Below are 23197 nucleotides of genomic sequence, written 5' to 3' on the forward strand. Positions count from 1 at the left end.
ACAGTGGTGTGATCATAGTTTACTGCAGGCTTAATGGGCTCAAGCAATCCTCTGGCCTCAGTCTCCTGAGTAGCTAGGACTATAGGCAAGTGCCATCATGCCCAGCTAATTTTATTTTTCATGGAAACAGGGTCTATGTTGCCTAGGCCTCAAGCTATCCTCCCAAAGTGCTGAGATTACAGTTGTGAGCCATCACACCCAGCCAAAATGTTTTTTAAAAGCTAAAGGAGGCCAGGTGCAGTGGCTCACGCCTGTAATCTCAGTACTTTGGGAGGCTAAGGCGGGCGGATCACGAGGTCAGGAGATCGAGACCATCCTGGCTAACATGGTGAAACCCTGACTCTACTAAAAAAATTAGCTGGGTGTGGTGGTGGACGCCTGTAGTCCCAGCTACTTAGGAGGCTGAGGCAGGAGAATGGCATGAACCTTGGAGGCGGAGCTTGCAGTGAGCTGAGATCGCACCACTGCACTCCAGCCTGGGCTACAGAGGAAGACTCTGTCTCAAAAAAAAAAAAAAAAAAAAAAAAAGCTGAAGGAAGATTATTACAACATCATACAGGCTTAGACCCCTCAGGACTGAAGGATTAGTAAACCAAGTAAAATACCAACCATTAACTGAGGTAAAAAATATATACATATATACAAAATGGGTATTTTAGGAAGAATATTATAATTACCAATTATTGCCTTGTGACTAGTTACCTAAGCAAGAGTTATAGTCTCTACCTGAATTTCTCCTTTTACTGCATCATACTGTTGTTTTCTCTTCTCCCAATATTTTATATAGAATGTTTAGGGATACAGTTTAACATTTTCAGTTTATATATTGGAAAAATAAGACTGCAGACATTCTGCACTTGGAGTTGAATGCAACTATTCACAAAACTTAGGGTTGTCTTTGGGGCAGCCATAAAGCAGTACACTTGAAGATGTATGCCCAATAGTTAAAGTATGTTAGGCAGTGGTATTTTTGGAAGAACAAATGAGAAGTGAAGCATATTCATTCAATTAACATATACTTGCTGAACTACTACTATGTTCTAGGCATCATCTCAGGCTTTGGGGATGCAGGAATAAAACAGGCAAAGATCCCTGATCCTATGGAGATTGTAATTCTATCAAGAGAAGACAAAAGGCCGGGCGCGGTGGCTCAAGCCTGTAATCCCAGCACTTTGGGAGGCCGAGGCGGGTGGATCACGAGGTCAGGAGATCGAGACCATCCTGGCTAACACGGTGAAACCCCGTCTCTACTAAAAATACAAAAAACTAGCTGGGCGTGGTGGCGGGCGCCTGTAGTCCCAGCTACTCGGAGGCTGAGGCAGGAGAATGGCGTGAACCCGGGAGGCGGAGCTTGCAGTGAGCCGAGATCGCGCCACTGCACTCCAGCCTGGGCGACACAGCGAGACTCCGTCTCAAAAAAAAAAAAAAAAAAAGAGAAGACAAAAAGAAACAATGGGTTTTTAAAAATTGGTACGTCGGCCCGGCACAGTGGCTCACACCTGTAATCACAACACTTTGGGAAGCCGAGTCGGGCAGATCATTTGAGGCCAGGTGTTCAAAACCAGCCTGGATAACATGATGAAACCCCGTCTCTACTAAAAACACAAAAATTGGCCGGCCATGGTGGTGGGCACCTATAATCCCAGCTACTCAGGAGGCAGAGGGAAGAGAATCCCTCAAGCCTGGGAGGCGGAGGTTGCAGGGAGCAGAGATCATACCACTGCACTCCAGCCTGGATGACACAGTGAGACCCTGTCTCCAAAACAAAAAAAAATAAAAGTTAGGGAAGAGGATCAGCAAGAGACTGGAAGTAGTTATCAATAGGGTAGAAGAAAAAGAAAGTGTAGTATCCTAAAATTAGGATACTATCAGGGAAGGAGTCAAATATGGAAGTAAGAGGAAAATTCAGATTGAATCTAACAATGTGCAGGTCACTGGTGACCTTGACAAGAGCAGTTTCAGTGAAACTGCTTTGACTGAAATGCGAAGTCTTTTTGCATTGTGAGTGAAAGCTTGACTGAAATGAATTAAAGAGAATGTAGTAAGGGGAATTGTGGCAGCAGGCATACGTAACTCTTTCAAGACATTTGGCCACAAAGGAGAATAAGGAACTGGGATAGTATGTGGACAGCATAGTGTAGTGCATAGTTATTGTTGATTTTACTGTCCCACATCCATTCTACCTTCTCATGGTACATCAATTATCTTCGAGCATTAACTTCTCCCCCATTGTATACTTGCTTTGTGGAACCACCACCTGCACTCAAGCTGTAAGTGTTGGTAGAGAAAAATATATAAACACGTTTAACTAGTTTCTCTATAAATTCATGATACAAATCTCAAATGGGACTTAAGACTACCAAATACTTCTCTAGTTTGTTCACTTTCCAATTTTTCAGATGACTGTCTCATTTATTATCTCTCCTCAAACCTCCACTTCTCACTCCTCCTCACTTTCAGCTGATAACTTTGCCTCTAAATAACTAGAAGAAACAAACAATACTAAAAGTTTCCTGGCAGGGTACAGTGGCTCACGCCTGTAATCTCAGCACTTTGGGAGGCTGAGGCGGGCAGATCACGTGAGGTCAGGAGTTCAAGACCAGCCTGGCCAACATGGTGAAACCCTGTATCTACTAAAAATACAAAAATTTGTCAGGCATGGTGGCAGGCACCTGTAATCCCATCTACTCAGGAGGCTGAGGCAGTAGAATCCCTTGAACCCAAGAGACAGAGATTGCAGTGAGCCGAGATCATGCCACTTCGCTCTAGCCTGGGGAACAGAAGGTGATCCATCTCATAAATAAATAAATAAGTAAATTTCCTTATTTTCCCACAACCTAATCTACTAATCTCTTGCTTGTCCACTCTCATTCTTTGCCTTCCTTCCCTCGTAATGTGGTAGATGAAATACTTCTGCTCTTTTGTTGTTGTTGTTGAGACAGAGTCTCGCTTTGTCGCCAAGGCTGGAGTGCAGTGGCCGGATCTCAGCTCACTGCAAGCTCCGCCTCCCGGGTTTACGCCATTCTCCTGCCTCAGCCTCCTGCATAGCTGGGACTACAGGCGCCCGCCACCTCGACCGGCTAGTTTTATTTTTTTTTAGTAGAGACGGGATTTCACCATGTTAGCCAGGATGGTCTCGATCTCCTGACCTCGTGATCTGCCCGTCTTGGCCTCCCAAAGTGCTGGGATTACAGGCTTAAGCCATCATGCCCGGCCAATACTTCTGCTCTTCACGTCACCCTATAACTTTTTTGGCTTCCATCTTCCCTTATCTGACGACTTCATTAATACTGTCATCCCCTCATTCTCATGTCTTAATTTCTGCCCCTTTACTGGAACAGTCCCACAAACCTATATTCTAGTGCCAGGCACAGTGGCTCACACCTGTAATCCCAGCACTCTGGGAGGCCGAGTTGGGCAGATCACCTGAAGTCAGGAGTTTGAGACCAGCCTCATCAACATGGAGAAACACTGGCTCTACTAAAAATACAAAATTATCCGGGCATGGTGGCGTGTGCCTGTAATCTTAGCTACTTGGGAGGCTGAGGCAGGAGAATCACTTGAACCTGGGAGGTTGCCGTGAGCCGAGATCACACCATTGCACTCCAGCCTGGGCGACAAGAGTAAAACTCCGTCTCAATAAAAAATAAAAAATAAAGATATTCTAGTATCTCCCATTTTTAAAATACCTCCCCTGACCCCACATCCTCCTACTTTTCTGTCCTTCACCACAGCAAAACTTCTCGAAATAGCTCAATCTAGTTCTTGTCTTTGTTTCTGTGCCATCCTCACCTCAACCCACTTCAAATACGGTTGTGCACCCTCCATCCCCCTGAAATGGCTTTTGTTGACTGCATGTTAGTACGCCCAACCCATGTAGCATGTTGTGTCGAATGCTCACTCCTTTTTCTTTACCTCTGAGTGGCATTCAACAGTCATTCTTGCAACTTTCTCTTGGCTTTCTAGAAAACACACTATCCTGATTTTCCTCCTACCTCTGAGCCCACTCCTTTTCAGATTTCATGTTACATTCTCACCTCGTGGGCCTCTAAAATGTTGGAGCATGCCAGGATTCAGTCCTTGGACTTCTCGATTTACATTCCTCCTGAGTGATCTCACCCACTTTGATATTCATACCTTATAGTGCCATCCACATGCTTATGACTCCCAAATTTACCTCCAACCCATACCACTCCAGCAACCTCATTACTTACACCTAATTTTACATGTGACATTTCTGTGTGGATGACTAAACGTCACCTTAAGTAATGATTCATAAAGTATTACATGTATTAATATACATGACAGGTCATGTAGCATACTAGTTAAAAACATGATTTCTGGAACAACACTACTTGAAATCCAAGTCTATCAGTATATAGGTATGTAACTTGGGTAATTAACTGAATTTCCTCATGCCTTCAATGAGAGGATACTAAATAATAGTATTTACCTTATAGGTTCTTGTGAGGGCAAAAAATTTTTTTTTTTTTTTTTTTTTTTGAGACAGAGTCATGCTCTTGTCGCCCAGGCTAGAGTGCAGTGGCGCGATCTCAGCACACTGCAACCTCCACCTCCAGGGTTCAAGCGATTCTCGTGCCTCAGACTCCCTGAGTAGCTAGTATGAGAGGCACCCACCACCATGCTCGGCTAATTTTTACACTTTTAGCAGAGACGGGGTTTTGCCATGTTGGCCAGGTTGGTCTTGAACACCTGACCTCCAGTGATCCGCCAGCCTTGGCCTCCCAAAGTGCTGGGATCACAGGCATGAGCCACCGCGCCCGGCAATGAGGAACAAATATGTTCATGAAAAGTACATAGAACAAAGTCTGAGCCTGGAGCCATGAATCACACCTGTAATCACAACACTTTGGGAGCCCAAGGCAGTTGGATCACCTGAGGTCAGGAGTTAAAAGACCAGCCTGGCCAACATGGTGAAACCCCATCTCTACTAAAAATACAAAAAATTAGCTGGGTGTAGTGGTGGACACCTGTAATCCCAGAATCTCAGGAAGCTGAGGCAGGAAAATCACTTGAACCAGGGAGGCGGAGGTTACAGTAAGCTGAGATTGCACCACCGCACTCCAGGACACAGTGAGACCCTGTCTCAAAAAAAAAAAAAAAAAAAAGGTTAGTGAAGAGAATCAGCAAATGACTGAAAATAGTAGTGATAAATAGGGTAAAGGAAAAGGAAAGTGTAGTATCCTAAAATTAGGATACTATCAGGGAAGGAGAGACTAACAGAGTCAAATATGGAAGTAAGAGGAAAATGTGGATTGAATCTAACAATGTGCAGGTCACTGGTGACCTTGACAAGAGCAGTTTTAGTGCAATGAGAGTGACAGCTTGACTGAAATGAATTAAAGAGAATGTGGGAAGAGGAACTGCAGGCAGCAGGTATAAGTAACTCTTTCAAGACATTTGGCCACAAAGGAGAATAAGGAACTGGGATAGTATGTGGACAGCATAGTGTAGTGCATAGTTATTGTTGATTTTACTATACCATATCCATTCTACCTTCTCATGGTACATCAATTTATCTTCGAGGAGTTACTTCTCCCTCACTGTATACTTGCTTTGTGGAACCAGCACCTGCACTCAAGCTGTAAGTGTTGGTAGAGAAAAATATATAAACATGCTTAACTAGTTTCTCTATAAATTCATGATAGAGATCTCAAATGGGACACAAAACTACCAAATATTTCTCTAGTTTGTTCGTTTTCCAACTTTTCAAATGACTGTCTCATTTATTCTCTCTCCTCAAACCTCCACTTACTCCTCCTTACTTTCAGGTGATAACTTTGCCTCTGAATAACTAGGAAAAAGAAACAATATTAAAAGTTTCCAAAAGTTTCCTGGCAAGGTACAGTGGCTCACGCCTGTAATCTCAATACTTTTAATCTCAACACTTTGGGAGGCTGAGGCGGGCAGATCACTTGAGGTCAGGAGTACAAGACCAGCCTGGCCAACATGATGAAACCCTGTCTGTACTAAAAATATAAAAATTAGCTGGGTGTGGTCGTGGATGCCTATAATCAATCCCAGCTACTCAGGAGGCTGAGGCAGGAGAATCCCTTGAACCTTGGAGGCGGACTTTGCAGTGAGCCGAGATCCTACCACTGCACTGCACCCTGGGGGACAGAGGGAGACTCCGTCTCAAAAAAAAACCATAAAAGCTAAAGGAAGAGTATTACATCACACAGGCTTAGAACCCTCTGGATTGAAGGTTTAGTAAACCAAGTAAAATGCCAGGATTAACTAAGGTAAAAAATATATATACAAAATGGGTATTTTAGGAACGATATTGTAATTAACAGTTATTGCCTTGTGACCAATTACCTAAGCAAGAGTTATAGTCTCTACCTGAATTTCTCCTTTTACTGTATCATACTCTTGTTTTCTCTTCTCCCAATATTTTATATAGAATGTTTAGGGATACATTTTAACATTTTCAGTTTATGTATTAGAAAATTTGGAGGTAAGATTACAGACATTCTACACTTGGAGTTGAATGCAACTATTCACAGAACTTTAGATTGTCTTTCTTCGGGGTGGCCGTAAGGCAGTACACTTGAAGATGTACGCAAAACAGTTAAAGTGTGTCCAGAGATATTTTTGGAAGAACAACTATGAGAAGTGAAGCATATTCATTTAACACATACTTGTTGAACTCCTACCATGTTCTAGGCATCACTTCAGGCTTTGGGGATGCAGGAATAAACAAAACAGGCAAAGATCCCTCATCTTAGGGAGATTATATTCTATCACGGGAAGACAAAAAGAAACAATGGGTATTTAAAAATCGGTACCTCGGCAGGTCGCGGTGGCTCACGCCTGTAATCCCAGCTCTTTGGGAGGCTGAGACAAGCAGATCATTTCAAGTCAGGAGTTCGAAACCAGCCTGTCCAACATGGGGAAACCTCGTCTCTACTAACACTAGAAAAATCAGCCAAGGCCGGGCGCGGTGGCTCAAGCCTGTAATCCCAGCACTTTGGGAGGCCGAGACGGGCGGATCACGAGGTCAGGAGATCGAGACCATCCTGGCTAACACGGTGAAACCCCGTCTCTACTAAAAAATACAAAAAACTAGCCGGGCGAAGTGGCGGGCGCCTGTGGTCCCAGCTACTCGGGAGGCTGAGACAGGAGAATGGCGTGAACCCGGGAGGCGGAGCTTGCAGTGAGCTGAGATCCGGCCACCGCACTCCAGCCTGGGCGACAGAGCCAGACTCAGTCTCAAAAAAAAAAAAAAAAAAAAAAAGAAAAATCAGCCAAGTGTGATGGTGAGCGCCTGTTAATACCAGCTACTCAGGAGGCTGAGGCAGGAGAATCACTTGAGCCCAGGAGGCGAAGATTGCCATGAGCAGAGATCACACCACTATACTCCTGCCTGAGCGACAGAGTGAGACCCTGTCTCAAAGGAAAACAAAAAAAAAAAAGGGTGGTTAGGGAAGATGATCAGCAAGAGACTAGGAGTGATCAGTGGGGTAAAAGAAAAAGGAATTGGGCTGGGCACGGTGTCTCTCGCCTATAATCCCCGCACTCTGGGAGGCCAAGGTTACTGGATCACCTGAGGTCGAGAGGTCGAGACCAGCCTGGCCAACATGACAAAACCGCATCTCTACCAAAATTACAAAAAATTAGCTGGGGGTAGTGGCGGGTGCCTGTAGTCCCAGCTACTCAGGACAGTGAGGCAGGAGAATCACTTGAACCCGGCTGGCAGAGGTTGCAGTGAGCCGAGATCACGCCACTGCACTACCAGCCTGGGAAATAGAGTTAAGACTCCGTCTCAAAAGGGAAAAAGAAAAATAAAAAGCGTATTATCCTAAAATTCAAAAAAAGATATTCTATCAGGGAAAAAGTGACTAATGGAACAAAATATGGAAGAGGAAAATTTGGATTGAATCTAACAATGTGCAGGTCACTGGTGACCTTGACAAGAGCAGTTTCAGTGGAATGATGAGAGTGAAAACTTGACTGAAATGAAATTAAACAGAATGTGGGAACAGGAATTGCAGGCAGCAGGCATGAGTGACTTTCAAGACATTTGGCCACAAAGGAGAGTAAGGAACTGGGGTAGTATGTGGACAGCATAGTGTAATGCATAGTTATTGTTGATTTTACTGTCCCATATCCTTTCTACCTTCTCATGGTACATCAAGTTATCTTCGAGCATTTACTTCTCCCTCACTGTATACTTGCTTTGTGGGATCAACATCTGCATTCGAGCTGCAAGTACTGCTAGAGACAAATATATAAGCATGTTCAACTGGTGTCTCTATAAATTCATGATGCAAATCTCAAATGGGACTCAAAATTACCAAATACTTCTCTAGTTTGTTCGCTTTCTAACTTTTCAAATGACTGTCTCATTTATTCTCTCTCCTCAAATCTCTACTTTTCACTCCTCACTTTCAGCTGATAACTTTGCCTCTAAATAACCAGGAAAAAGAAACAGTATTAAAAGTTTCCTGGCAGGATGCAATGGCTCACACCTATAATCTCAGCACTTTGGGAGGCTGAGGCGGGCGGATCGCTTGTGGTAAGGAGTACAAGCCCAGCCTGGCCAACATAGTGAAACCCCGTCTGTGCTAAAAATACAAAAATTAGCCAGGCATGGTGGCGGGCACCCATAATCCTGTCTACTTGGGAGGCTGAGGCAGGAAAATTGCTTGAACCTTGGAGGTGGAGGTTGTGGTGAACCGAGATCGTGCCACTGCACTACAGCCTGGGCAACAAGAGCAAGACTCAAACAAAAACAAAAACATAAAAACACATACAACAAAAGGACATACATTAAATGCATTAAAGTGATTGCCAGTGGTAGGTGAATGTATGGGAGTCGGAATGGGAAAGAAAAGTAAAAACAAAATGAGGACGGCTCTGTGTGTACTAATCAGAATACACCAAAATATTTGAGGAGTATGACGAACTCAGGAGACAAAGGAAGAAACTCAGCTTTATCCTGTCCTTGACAAGATACTGATCTAACAAAGTGCGGTTCCTTCCCCTCATTCTAGCCCTAAAGATGACACACAAGAAGAAAATTGATTAAAATAATAAAATCTAACACTTATGCAGCATTTACCATATGCCAGGAACTATTAACTCATTTATCTTAGCAGCCAATGATATAATTATTATTCCCATTTTATAGAGGAGAAAACTAGCGAGGTTAAGCAACTTGCCCAAGGTCACACAGCTGGTAATGCTGAAACTGGGATGTGAACTCAGTCTAGATAGAACAGAGAAACACCTAGAGACAGGGGAGGGCGAGTTTGGGGTAGGAACGAAGTCAGGTAAGGGTAGCCTAAAACGGAGGAGGGGGCTCCATGGACAGAGGAGAAGCTAGGGGTGAAATGTGTCATTGTGCCCTTTCTCCTGCAACATTGCACCAGAAAGATCATCTCCCACCTCATCACCACAGCAAGACAAAGAACATCTGTGCCAAGCCAGTGGGAGGTGGGTTCCATTTAGGCAGCACTGGAGCCCAGTTGAACAGGGGACCATATTACATGTGCAGGCACACAGGCCACCCTGAAAACTATACCTTCAGCTGGTCAATACAACCTATACTTTCAAGGCAAGAATTTGGCCATATGTTCCTTGAGGAATTCTTTCCAATAAAAAAATCCCTGAAGAAATTGACATCAGGGTATCTCATTCTGTTTTCTGAGTACCTGTGACTGGGTAATTTATAAAGAATTGATTCCTTTTAGTTTTGCTTGCTGAGAAGTCCAAGGTCAAGGGGCCACATCTGGTGAGAGCCTCCTTGCTGGTGGGGACTCTGCAGAATCCAAAGCAGTGCAGGGTATCACATGGTGAAGAAGCTGAGTGTACTAGTTCAGGTATCTTCCTCTTCTCATAAAGCCACCAGTCCCACTCCCATGATAATCCATTAACCCATTAATCCATGAATCACTGGGAATTAAGTTTCAACATGGGCCAGGCACGGTGGCTCATGCCTGTAATCCCAGCACTTTGGGTGGCCGAGGCAGGCAGATCACCTGAGGTCAGGAGTTCAAGATCAGCCTGGCCAACATGGTGAAACCCCATCTCCACTAAAAATACAAAAATTAGCTGGGCATGGTAGCGCCCACCTGTAATCCCAGCTACTTGGGAGGCTGCAGCAGGAGAATCGCTTGAACCTGGGAGGCAGAGGTTGCGGTGAGGCGAGATCACGCCATTGCACTCCAGCCTGGGCCACAAAAGTGAAACTCTATCTCAAAAAAAAGTTTCACCATGGGTTTCGGAGGGAACATTCAAACCATAGCACAGGCGTTCACCAACAAACAGCATCCACAGTGAAGCTCAGTAAAAAAGCCCTCAGAGCTTATAAACATGTTAATCTCCTCTCTTCTTATAATCATGAACACAGAGCCAAAACTTTCCAATTATTTGAGGAAAGTCCCTAATAAGAAGTTTGAAGTAGAAAAAAACAGCAATAGTAACTTCAAAGAAAAAGAAATACACTCTAAAAGAAGAAAACTTTAGGACTTTAAGAGATTAATATCCTTAGAGAGCTTACTATAGAACTACAGTAATCAGGCCGGGCGCAGAGGCTCACGCCTGTAATCCCAGTACTTTAGGAAGCCAAGGCTGGTGGATCACCTGAGGTGAGCAGTTCGAGACTAGCCTGGCCAACACGGCAAAACCCCATCTCTACTAAAAATACAAAAATTAGTCAGGCATGATGGTGGGCGCCTGTAATCCCAGCTACTCGGGAAGCTGAGGCAGGAGAATCACTTGAATCGGGGAGACGGAGGTTGCAGTGAGCTGAGATCATGTCATTGCATTCCAGCCTGGGTGACAAGACCAAAACTATGTCTCAAAAAAAAAAAAAAAAAAAAAAAAAATCCTACAGTAATCCAGATAAAAACAGACATAGACATTACCGATCAATTTTTTTAAGTACAGTAATGGACACAGGTATGTATGTTTCCTATTAAGATACTGAAGTACTGGAGGCTAGTCTTTTCAAAAAAAGATACTCAAATGCCTATCTGTATTTGAAAAAATCAATTTCAACACCTACCTCATACCCAAAAAAATTCAAAATGGATTACAGACATAACACAAAAGTTAAAACCACAAAACTTGTACAGGCATGGTGTCTCATGTACGTAATCTCAGCATGTTGGGAGGCCTAGGCAGGTGGATCCCCTGAGCCCAGGAGTTGAAGACCAGCCTAAGCAACATGGTGAAACCTTGTCATGAGGTTTTGAGACCTGGTCTACTTACAACACTTACAAAACTTCTAGAAGACAGGAAAAAATATTTATGACCAGGGAGTAGGCAATTTTGTTAGGTCACAGAAACCAAGAACCATTTTTGTTAAACTAGATTTCATTTGCTCATTGAAAAAAATAAAAAATAGGCAAGATAGACTGGGAGGGGAAATTCAAAACACATCTGATAATTTGTATCCAGAACACATGGAGAAATTCTGTAACGTTTAAAAGCAGGCAACCCAATTTTTAAGACGGACAAAAGTCTCAGACACTTTGTGATAGTAGTTATGCCACATGGCTAACTAAGCACGTGAGAAACTGCCCACCCGCCTGGCCAACATGGCAAAACCCCATCTCTACTAAAAATACAAAAATTGCCGGGCACGGCGGCTTATGCCTGTAATCCCAGCACTTTGGGAGGCTGAGGCGGGTGGATCATGAGGTCAGAAGTTCGAGACCAGTCTGGCCAACATGGTGAAACCCCATCTCTACTAAAAATACAAAAATTAGCTGAGCGTGGTGGTACACGCCTGTAATCCCAGCTACTTAGTAGGCTGAGATAGGAAAATCACTTGAACCCAGGACGCAGAGGTTGCAGTGAGCTGAGAGCACACCACTGCACTCCAGCCTGGGCAACAGAGCAAGACTCCATCTCAAAAAAAAAAAAAAAGAAAAAATACAAAAATTACCCTGGCATATGGGCCAGAGATGGTGGCTCACGCCTGTAATTCCAGCACTTTGGGAGGCCGAGGCAGGTAGATCACGAGGTCAGGAGATCTAGACCATCCTAGCTAACACGGTGAAACCCCGTGTCTATTAAAAATACAAAAAATTAGCCAGGCATGCTGGCAGGCACCTGTAGTCCCAGGTACTCGGGAGGCTGAGGCAGGAGAATGGTGTGAACCTGGGAGACAGAGCTTGCAGTGAGCCGAGATCATGCCACTGCACTCCAGCCTGGGCCAACAGAGTGAGACTCTGTCTCTATATAAATAAATTAAATTAAATTAAATTAGCCCGGCATAGTGGTGGATGCCTGTAATCCCAGCTACTCGGGAGGCTGCAGGAGAATTGCTTGAACCCAGGAGGTGGAGGTTATAGTGAGCCGAGATTGCACCACTGCACTCCAGTCTGGGTGACAGAGCAAGACTGTTTCAAAAACAAAAAAAACAAAATGTCCCAGTATGAAGTACAATGTGAGACATTGGAGTAGATCCTGGAATGGAGAGAAGACAGCAGAAAATATGTGAAATCTAAAGTCTGTTTTTTCTTTAAGACATGGTCTGTCACCCAAGCTGGAGTGCAGTGGCATCATCTCGGCTCACTGCAGTCTCAACTTCCTGTGCTCAGGCCATCCTCCCATCTCAGGTTCCTGATACCACACCCAGCTAATTTTTGTATTCTTTTGTAGAGTTGGGTCTCACTATGTTCTCCAGGCTGGTCACCTGGGCTCAGGTGATTGCCTACCTTGGCCTCCCAAAATGCTGGGATGACAGACACGAGACATCACACCTAATCTAGTCTGGAGTTTAATGGTAACATACCAACATTAGTCTCTTAGTTGATAAACACCATAGTTACGTAAGATATTAAAATTACGGGAAATTGGGTAGTGCATATACGAAAACTCTATACAACTTCTGAAAATTTAAAATTATCCCCAAATAAAGCTTTTTTAAAAAAGTGCTCAGCATCATTAGTCATCAGGGAAATGTGAATTAAAATCACAATACTACTCCACCCACCAGAATGGTTAAAATGAAGCTGATCAACAGCAGCACATGTTGTTAAGGATGTTATGGAGCAACCAGAATTCTCACAAATTGCGAACGAGGCCATGCACGGTGGCTCATGCCTGTAATCCTAGCCCTTTGGGAGGCCAAGGAGGGTGGATCACCTGATATCAGAGACCAAACTGGCCAACATGGCGAAACCTCGTCTCTACTAAAAATACAAAAATTAGCTGGGTGTGGTGGCAGGTGCCTGTAATCCCTACTACTTGGGAGACTGAAGCAGGAGAATCATTTGAACCCAGGAGGCAGAGGTTGCAGTGAGCCGAGATCGTGCCACTGCACTCCAGCCTGGGTAAGAGACTCCCTCTCAAATGAAAAAAAAAAAAAAAATGCTACTGAGGGCATAAAATGGTACAACCACTTTGGGAAAACATTGGTAGTTTCTTAAAAATTAAACATACACCAGGGTCCTTAAAAAATGTCATTTTGGGCCGGGCGCGGTGGCTCAAGCCTGTAATCCCAGCACTTTGGGAGGCCGAGACGGGCGGATCACGAGGTCAGGAGATCGAGACCATCCTGGCTAACATGGTGAAACCCCATCTCTACTAAAAAAAAAAAAAAAATACAAAAAACTAGCCGGGCGAGGTGGCAGGCGCCTGTAGTCCCAGTTACTCGGGAGGCTGAGGCAGAATGGCGAAAACCTGGGGGGCGGAGCTTGCAGTGAGCTGAGATCCGGCCACTGCACTCCAGCCTGGGCTACAGAGCAAGACTCCGTCTCAAAAAAAAAAAAAAAAAAAAAAAGTCATTTTGGTTGGTCAACATCATTTTGTTGAGGAAAAAAAAAAAAAATCAACTCCTGGCTGGGACCACTATGTGGAGTTTAATACATCCTTTCTGTGTATGCATGGGCTTTCTCTCTGGGTACTAGGTTTCCTCCCATATCCCAAAGGTATACTTGCAAGTCTGAATGGTTCCAATCTGACTGAATGTGGGTGTGAGCATGCCCTGCAATGGGACGGTCTCCTGGCCATGATCAATTACCATGTTGACCTTCAGCTGGCTACATAGGTTCTAGTTTCTTGAGACTCTGAACTGAAACAACTGGGTGAATAACTATATAGCTTTTCAATTTTTCTTAAATTGAACTGGGCAAATAATTATATAGCTTTTCAACTTCTCTACTTTTCTTAAATGCATGCACAGCTCACGTTTATTTCAATGTTTAGTATTAGATGTGTTTTGGCTTTTATTTGGTGCCAGGTGCAGTGGCTCACACACCTGTAATCTCAGCACTTTGGGAGGCGGAGGAAGGATTGCAAAGTTCAAGACCAGCCTGGGCAACAAAGGGAGACTCCCCGTCTCTACAAAACAAAAAAACCAAGCCAGGCATGGTAGCACACGCCTGTAGTCCCAGCTACTTGGGAGGTTGAGGTGGGAGGATTGCTTGAGTCCGGGAGGTCAAGGCTGCAGTAAGTCATAATGGTACTACACGCCAGCCTGGGCAACAGAGTATGATGTCTCAAAAAAAAGTCTGACGTTTCTAACTACAAATATGCTGTAGGAACTTAATTCTTGTGTTAATTAGCCTATGGTAAAATTGGTTTATTAAATTTTCCAAGAACCCTTCAATAAATCTTCAACAATGTTGAAGATTACTGTATTATCTACCCTGTCACTTCATGAATTCCACTCAAGATATTTATCCAAACGAAACTGTTACGTCCAAGACTCGTACAATACTCAAAGCAGAATTTGTAACAGCCAAAAATTGGAACTAGCCCAGATGTCCATCAATAGTTACGTCATACACTGCAATTCTACTCCACAATAAAATATACATGCAACTATGTGGATGAATCTCAAAAACATTCTGTAAGCAGCTAGACATAAATTACATCAACAGAATTTACATAATCAAAATATGCAAAAAACATCTTATGATGGAAACCAGGTCAGTGTTTGTTGCTGGTGTTGGGAGGTGGTCTAATGAGAACGGGCACACACAACTTTCTGGAGCAATGTTCTGTGTCTTGATGTGCTAAGCATTTCTCAAAACTGATCAAACTGTACATGAGATCAGTGCATTTCACCATATACTTTTTTTTTTTTTAAGTGCTACTCATTCCTCAGTGGATGAGCCACAAATTCACCATAAGGACTAAACTTTAACACCAGATACTGAGGAGGCATGGATTAATAACTCACACATCATTGGCTAAGTGTTTCCAAAATATTACTTTGGAAAAAATGCCTAGCGATCTCTCAAAAATGTACATCTATCCTGATTCAGCAATTCTGTACCCGTTGTCATCTCAGTAATTACAAAAACTAGTATAAGAACATTTATAGCAACTTTATGAATGAAAGCCAAAAACAGGTTTCCATGAATGGGAAAGCATACTACACTCATACTTGGCAATATGGAACTACTGATGTATACATGGCTAAAACTCTAGTATTTGGAGATGATGGTAATTATCTTGATAGGGTACACATTTCTCACAGTTCATAAAACGGTACACTTAATACAATTTCAGATTTAAATGCTATTTTAAAAATTGATTCAAGTTGAACTCATTGATAGAAAAGTTCAAGTTATTTTTCAGGAATTATATTGACATGTACAACATATAGTACTGATGGGATGGGTAATGTTTTCCTGGAACAATAGGTATAGAGTTGGCTAGGCGCGGTGGCTCACACCTGTAATCCCAGCACTTTGGGAGGCCGAGGTGGGCAGATCACTTGAGGTCAGGAGGTTCAAAACCAGGCTGGCCAACATGATGAAAACCCTGTCTATATTAAAATACAAAATAAGCTGGGTATGGTGGCACATGCCTGTAATCCCAGCTACCTGGGAGGCTGAGGTAGGACAATCGCTTGAACCCAGGACACAGAGGTTGCAGTGATCTGAGATGGCGCCACTGCACTCCAGCCCGGGGGACAGAGCGAGACTCCATCTCATTAATAAACCCCCAAAAAACAATAGGTGTAGAGCTGAGGCTATTTACAGAATGACAATACTTAGGGCTTTCTCTCCCATCTTAAAGCTTAGCTGCATCTTTCTCCACGTGATGAGTTCTGTTCAACTGACTACATAACCCAAATGCAATGTCCAGTTTTAGATGCAAATGAACATCAACTAATCAAATATATACAGGACACTAGATAAAGAAACTGAAAACTACAAATTCATAAACATATTATCATATGCTTCGCTTAACCCAAAGCATTTAGAATCCACAGCCACAACTGAGTAGCTGCTGACCTGTTTATCCCGAAGAGTTAAGCAGGAATTAAATAAAAACACTACAGTTGATTCCTGGTTTATTTAGCCTCTGCTTCTTAGGTGTGTGATTGTGCTTCCACTTAACTTTTACAATGAGGATTGAAGTTATCTACATTCCGCCCGAAGCTTACTCTCAAAAAAAAAAGGGAGGCCTAGTCACATGAACAGCCTCAATGACTCTGGACATTCCCATGCAAAACTGATTAAGTGTCATCAATGCAACAGAGCTAGTGTTTGGGGGAGGCAGATATGGGAAAAACACTTAAAAACATAAACCCCTAATTTCTTAAAAGTAAAAAAAAGCCCCTTGCCACAAAAAAGATGCCATGTTAAAGTTTTATTAAGTTTCAATACAAAACATTCCAAAAAGTGAAAAGTGATCTATAATACCCAAGTTCTATGTTCAACTACCAGTTAAACAAGGAAAACATTTTCTGTATCGTTTTACAACCAGTATAAACCCAGAAGAATCAAGATCCGATTCTTTTTCCACACATCTGCTAGGTCAGTAAACTATTTATCAAACAGGTATCTGGTCATTTTAACATACTCCTTGCTTTGAACTTAATATTCCTATTTGGTACAATCTCTATATCCTATACTATCTTAAAAGATATCTAAATACCTTAAATATTTAGGATATCTCAAGAGCCAAAAGGTCCTCACAGAAGCTGTAACTCAAGTAATCATAAGAGTATAGAAGGTTTGGGCTGAGACAACTATGGAAGTGCAAAAACCACATAAATTTGGTCATTAACCTTGGGGTCTGTGATTAGTAGTAGGTTGTCAAATGAGAGTTAAAAACGTGGTACTATCCCCAGTTGCAAATGTTCCAAACAAGACAGTGCCATAACTACATGACAAAAAAAAAAAAAAAAAAAAAAATCATAGAAGTTGGGTTAGTTCCTCTAATCTAACAACTCAAGTCTGTTTCCTTTGAGAGCATTCTACTATTGGCTCTAGTCTCCAAACCAATAAACTAAAACTTGTTTCCAAGACTGGGAGGTAAAGTAGGCTTATAAAACAATATAGCAAAACAAAGCCAAGTGGCCTACATGTTTCCAGTGTGCTTACCATCTTAGCATGGTTACTTTCCAGATGTCAATCATAAGTTTTATTCTACAACTAAACTGTTTGTGGATAAGTCACCACCAAAAAATGTTTCACTTTCTGACAGACACTTCACTAAATAGAGCTACCACCTATATCCATCATTTTTATAATTCAACTTAAGTTCTAAATTGAAGAGTTGTCCCCGTGACTTTAGCTAAACAAAATGAAAGCCAAAGCTGTAAAATCTATGTAAAGAACCACAAGAACTTCCTGACTACCTCCACTTACCAATTTCCTTAATTACTTCCCCTTTTCCATTTGGCCAATTACTTGCTTTAAGTAACTACCACTCGCTCCCTAGTTATGAGTGTTAATCAACACTGATGCCTTCCTCAGATCCACAGGAACCCCTGAAGGCAAAATCTATTGCCTGCACCAAACCAATTCTGACAGCACTGCTTATGCAACTGTAGTGACTTATTGACAATCAGCCGCCTTCTGCTTCAACAACTCTGTAAAATGAAAAACACATGGGATCCTGTTACATAGTATTTGTTTTACTGTGAAGTACTTCCCCCCAAACTATCATTTAAATGTATTTTTTGTTGTTTTAGCTAAAAATAAAATTGCTTTAAAAAGCAAGCTCTGGGCAGGCGCAGTGGCTGACGCCTGTAATCCCAACACTGGGAAGCCGAGACAGGCAGATCACTCAAGGTCAGGAGTTCGAGACCAGCCTGGCCAACATAGTGAAACCCTGTCTCTACAAAAAGTACAAAGATTAGCCGGGAACGGTGGTGCACACCCGTAGTCCCAGCTACTTGGGAATCTGAGAGGCAGGAGAATCGCTTGAACCTGGGCGGCGCTGAGTTGAGATCATGCCACAGGGAGAAGCCATCTCAAAAAAAAAAAAAAAAAGAAAGCCGGATGCAGTGACTCACGCCTATAATCTCAGCACACTGGGAGACCGAGGCAGGCAGATCACCTGAGGTTAGGGGTTCAAGACCAGCCTGGCCAACAGTGAAACCCCATCTCTACTAAAAATACAAAAAAATAGCCGGGCACAGTGGCAGGCACCTGTAATCCCAGCTACCTGGAAAGCCGAGGCAGGAAAATCGCTTGAACCTAGGAAGCAGATTGCAGTGAGCTGAGATCACGCCACTGCACTCTAGCCTGGGCAACAAGTGCAAAACTGCCTCAGAAAGGAAAAAAAAAGAACACGCAAGCTTTAAAAATCAACCACAGGCGGCTGAGCTTGGTAGCTCACGCCTGTAATCCCAGCACTTTGGGAGGCGAGGCAGGCAGATCACAAGGTCAGGAGATCGAGACCATCCTGCCTAACACGGTAAAACCGCATCTCTACTAAAAATACAAAAAAATTAGCCGGGCGTGGCAGCGTGCACCTGTAGTCCCAGCTGCCGGGGAGGCTGAGGCAGGAGAATGACGTGAACCCAGGAGGCAGAGCTTGCAGTGAGCTGAGATCGCGCCACTGCACTCCAGCCTGGGCAACAGAGCAAGACTCCGTCTCAAAAAAAAAAAAAAAAAATTGGTAACATTAAAATTACATACTATGTCATCATTATGTCAAAATCATGTTAATCAAACAGGGAACTTGCAGCCACAGTTGCATCATTAACTCCACATTTAGTCAATTTGTATTGTGGCTGTGCAAATGAGCAGGCACTAACTAGTAACAATGAGAGTATATCCTTTTACAAAATGCACTGAGCAAACTTTTTTTCTCCTCTTCTTGAGACAGGGTCTTGCTCTGTCACCTAGGCTGGAGTGCAATGGCGTGACCTCGGCTCACTGCAACCTCTGCCTCCTGGGTTCAAGCAATTCTCCTGCCTCAGCCTCCCGAGTGGCTGGAATTACAGGCGAATGCCACCACTCTCCGTTTTTTTGTTTGTTTTTTTTTTTTTTTTTTAGTAGAGATGAGGTTTCACCATGTTTGCCAGACTGGTTTCTAACTCCTGACCTCGTGGTCTGCCCGCCTTGGCCTCCCAAAGTCCTGGGATTAAAGGCATGAGCCACGGCGCCCAGCCAAGCAAACTTCTTACGTGTGTACTTCCTGTTGAGAATGCTTGCATATGAAGAGCTATTAGCAAGCTTTATGAGTTCAAAAGTAGCTAAGAATAATCGCATGAATGAGCCACACTCATTAAAATGTAACCTCACTCTATATTCACCATGAAATGTGCAGATATTACACATTCAAGCACTTAATTTCATCAATTCCAAGCACTATTTTTACAGATGAAATGAGGACCACAGTATCTTGCCAATGTCACAGCTAAACTAAGTGGTAGTTACACAGCATTTAAACCTTCAAAGGCCACTGCTTTCAACACTTACCTTAGCATTTGATTTCTCTTACTGCCAGCTTTATCTACTGTGAATCAATCAGCACTCCACGACCATAATGAGCATAATCATCAACCTGCAAAAGTTAAATAAATGAAAACTAGTTATCTCTCTTAAGGAAATTCTTTAAAACTTGCCTATTACTGCCCTCTTTTCCAGAGAGAAAAGGCAAGTTCAGACTTGCAGCTTAATATATTTCATGTTCTACTACTTCTCTTAAGTGGTGGAAGATTCACTGGCTCGGGATGGACTGGAATGGCTTAAATGGTTAAGTTGCATGGCTTATGGATTGTCATTCTGTTCCAATGGTGCACTGCCACGTTAAATCCATAAGTTGAACGAACAAAACTTATTTGAAGGAATAAGTGCAGTATAAGGATTTTTAGTTGGAGGTCTTCAAGTTTACTATATTCAAGAGCATCTTTTTCAACTTCATGGCTGGACCTGGGTCATGGTGCCTCAGGTTTTGCTTTTTAAAGACCACTTGCAATAGATTTTCTCCATACAGTGTAGTTTCATAGAACTAAAAACAAGTCAGGCATCCAACTAAATGTCAAGTTTGCAATGGCTTACAGGGGTAAAAAGGGGGACCCCAAACTTAAGCCATTTCCTATATTGACTAAAAGACTAATTTGAAAAAAATGTTAAAACATATGAAGCATGTTTAAAGGTCTTCATCAAAAATGGACTTTGAAAAAAATACCCCCTCCCAAGCCCCAGATCGCCATTGGTAAACAACAGCTTTATTAATAAAGCCTTTAAGTGTCATACATGCTTAAAAAAAAAAAAAAGAATCCAAGTGTTGAATTTGGAAGACTTCTAATATGCTATTGAATATTTCTTTTCTCCAAAAGTTTTTTTAATCTAGAAGGCATTTCCATTGCCTTGAGGTACAGTATGTTTCACTGTACTATGAGGAAGGTAAGTGTTCAATTTCGACTTAGACGGAAAAACTAGTTTGCTTTGCTTACCATCTTTGCTGTTTCACAGGCATTTGATGCTTTAAATCTGATGTGGAATGCTGATAGATTCACTTTTTAGAAGTCATAAGCCTTTAGGAAGTTGGAGATAACTTCATTGCTTATCTATTTTCTCCTTTGCAATCAAGCTGTTCCTTTAAAAGTGAGACACTACAGAGTTGCAAAAATTTGAAACAGTAAGAGCAAGCACCTTTGCAGCTTCATGGTTGGTTTTGGCCAAACTTTTTATTTAGTATTCTGTAGTTGTTTAACACACACTTAAATGGTCTTATTGGGGGAGGGGAAAGGGGAGGTTCTTGCAGATTCCCAAGGAAATGTGAGAAAGGCAAAATGGCCAGCATTATCCATTTGCTTTTTTGGGTTTACTGGGTGAATAGCACTTTCCTTACACAGGCATGTGATTTCAGGTTTTTCATACTGAGAACATTGAGATTTCAGTTGGAAGACACCCTGAAATCTTATAAGTAGCATACCCCAACCACCCTCTAGTAGCTAGCTTGTTTGTATAGGTAGAATGATTCATCTCTCCATTTTAGATGGCTAGATGTTCTGTGGAAGATCTTAGAATTGCTTGCCTCATTTACTGGGAAAAATCAAGATAGGAAGTGGCCTTTAGGGATACTTTTACTTGGAAAGTTGCAACACTAGTACAAGTCTTAACACATTTAACATTTGCTTGTTGAAAAGCAATGTCATAAAGTCAAATAAAATTAAACATGTTTTACTTTTTGCCTCACAAGAACATTTGCTTGTTGAAAAGCAATGTCATAAAGTCAAATAAAATTAAACATGTTTTACTTTTTGCCTCACAAGAACATAAAAATTATGGAGGGAAACTTAACAGGGCATTTAAAAAATGTAACACAATTTTTCCTTTTAGTAGTCCTTGGGTAGTTATGACAGAATAGTTTCCACTTTTTGTTTCTTTGAACTGGGATTTTGGTCCAAAGTTTTGTTTGTTTCTAGTATCTGCTTCTGCCTCCCCCTCTATCAGATCGGCTTCCTCCACGGCCACCACCTCTTGGTGCTCCGCGGCTTGAACTGCTGTAGGAATCACGTGGAGGAGGGTACCCCCTTTCCATAGAAGGGGGAAGCCCTCTGTCTTGTCTGCCAACCCGATCACGACCACTTGAGTAGAGATCACTTCGGCTGCTTGAGTAACTGTCTCGACTTCCACCATATCCGTCACGTGAGCTGCTGTAATCATCATAGCGACTGCTTCCACCATAAGATGGCGGGGGCCCTCGTGTAGGTGGAGCACTACGTGAGTTACCTGCAGGGTCAATGGTCAGGTAATATGGCAACACTATAAATTGTATATATACAACATTTTAAATCTGAATTTACAGAATTCTTGTATTAAAAGTTTACTTTCTCAACTGGGTGGGAGGTTTTAAACTCTGCCATTGCTGGCCATAACAGGGATTTGCTCATCTGCTGAGATATGGAAATGGATTCATTTTAATGTTTGTTTGAAAAGACTGAAGACGGTGTGTATTTCAAGAGGATATTCCAGAGAGCTTGTTATTTTATAGTAGACACTCAGCCACTTTCCAGTGATAAGTTGCAATTTTGAACTGTAGAACTTGCCTTCATATTGCAATGGTAAATATTTGATCTTGTTAATAAAATTTTTAAATTGTATTTTCACTGTTGGGGGAAAACACATAAGGCTGCCAATTTAAGCAAGCAAAATCCCCTCCAAAGCAAGCAAACAGCCTCAAAAGAAACTTAGAAAAACAAAAAAAAAGCCCCTCACAAAACTAGGAAAAGCCCAGCTGATAAAGTTACCCCTTTAAAAGCAAGCAAACATCCCTTTAAAAAGCAAGCACCACGCAGCCTAAAAAACTGGCTCACGAACCTAAAAACTCAAGCTGGTGATACTCAAGACCCTTAACCAGTATCTTACCATAACTCTCATATGAATCTCTGTAGGAACCTCCACTTGGATGATCTGAATAGTCACGATCACGACCATATCCATCTCTATCGCTAAATTAAAGAGAAACCTTTAAGTCCCAGAGCATCAACTTTTATAGCAACTTTTCTTACATGCAAGCCACAGAAGCAGTCACTTACCTATAGCCTCTTGATGGATAGTCATCACGTGAACTGGAATGACCATAATCACGGTAAGTATAATCTCGTGGTGGTGGTGCATAATCTCTAGTATCACGAGAACTTGGGTAATCTCTGCTTGAATAGCTACAAACACAAAAGTTTTGGTTCATGCTTTTGATAAGCTTTCCTTCAACCTTAATTATTAATTTAAAAAGCTGCAATTTTCTATTACCTGTCTTTAGTAGAATACCCATCATCTCTTGGGGACAAATAAACATCTCTACGAGAGGGCAGTGGCTCCCTTCGAGGTGGACCTCCGTAACTATCTCTTCCACGTGATACAGGAGCTTAAGGAAAATTACATCACTTTTTTTAAACACAGTCAGAGAAAGAAGTTAAAACGTGAACTTACATTCAGGCTATGAAAACGAGACTGACTTCAAAGATGACATTACGGAGGCTAGATCATCTCATTTTTTCTAGAATTTCCGATTC

At 42.3% G+C, this 23197-nt stretch overlaps 1 protein-coding gene and 2 long non-coding RNA genes across 14 annotated transcripts in view; 2 read left to right on the top strand and 1 right to left on the bottom strand.

Annotated features, from left to right (window-relative positions):
* Nucleotides 1-23197, bottom strand: part of RBMX (RNA binding motif protein X-linked) — a 96456-nt gene that overhangs the window by 68020 nt on the left and 5239 nt on the right. For 6 of the 12 annotated variants that reach the window (XR_013413069.1, XR_013413068.1, XR_013413067.1 and 3 more), the window contains exons 6-9: nt 22935-23049; nt 22721-22846; nt 22551-22633; nt 19653-19737 (exon numbers count right to left, since the gene is read on the bottom strand). Coding sequence is in view for 5 of the 12 variants with exons in the window: in XM_015128308.3 (XP_014983794.2) it covers nt 21604-21914; nt 22551-22633; nt 22721-22846; nt 22935-23049 (635 nt within the window). In the remaining 7 variants the exon portion in view is untranslated. Of the gene's footprint in view, nt 1-16569; nt 17813-19652; nt 19738-20847; nt 21915-22550; nt 22634-22720; nt 22847-22934; nt 23050-23197 lie in introns of those variants that run through there. The other 6 variants (XM_015128308.3, XM_077989402.1, XM_077989403.1 and 3 more) reach the window with 2 other exon arrangements.
* LOC144338738 (uncharacterized) lies at nt 2699-4544 on the top strand. The gene is made up of 2 exons (XR_013413086.1): nt 2699-2968; nt 3623-4544. It is a non-coding gene; the product is annotated as an uncharacterized LOC144338738 (long non-coding RNA).
* On the top strand, nt 7118-10780 carry LOC144338740 (uncharacterized). Its single transcript, XR_013413088.1, has 2 exons — nt 7118-10425; nt 10539-10780. It is a non-coding gene; the product is annotated as an uncharacterized LOC144338740 (long non-coding RNA).

Source organism: Macaca mulatta, chromosome X, assembly GCF_049350105.2.
Source record: "Macaca mulatta isolate MMU2019108-1 chromosome X, T2T-MMU8v2.0, whole genome shotgun sequence".
Lineage (NCBI taxonomy): Eukaryota > Metazoa > Chordata > Mammalia > Primates > Cercopithecidae > Macaca > Macaca mulatta.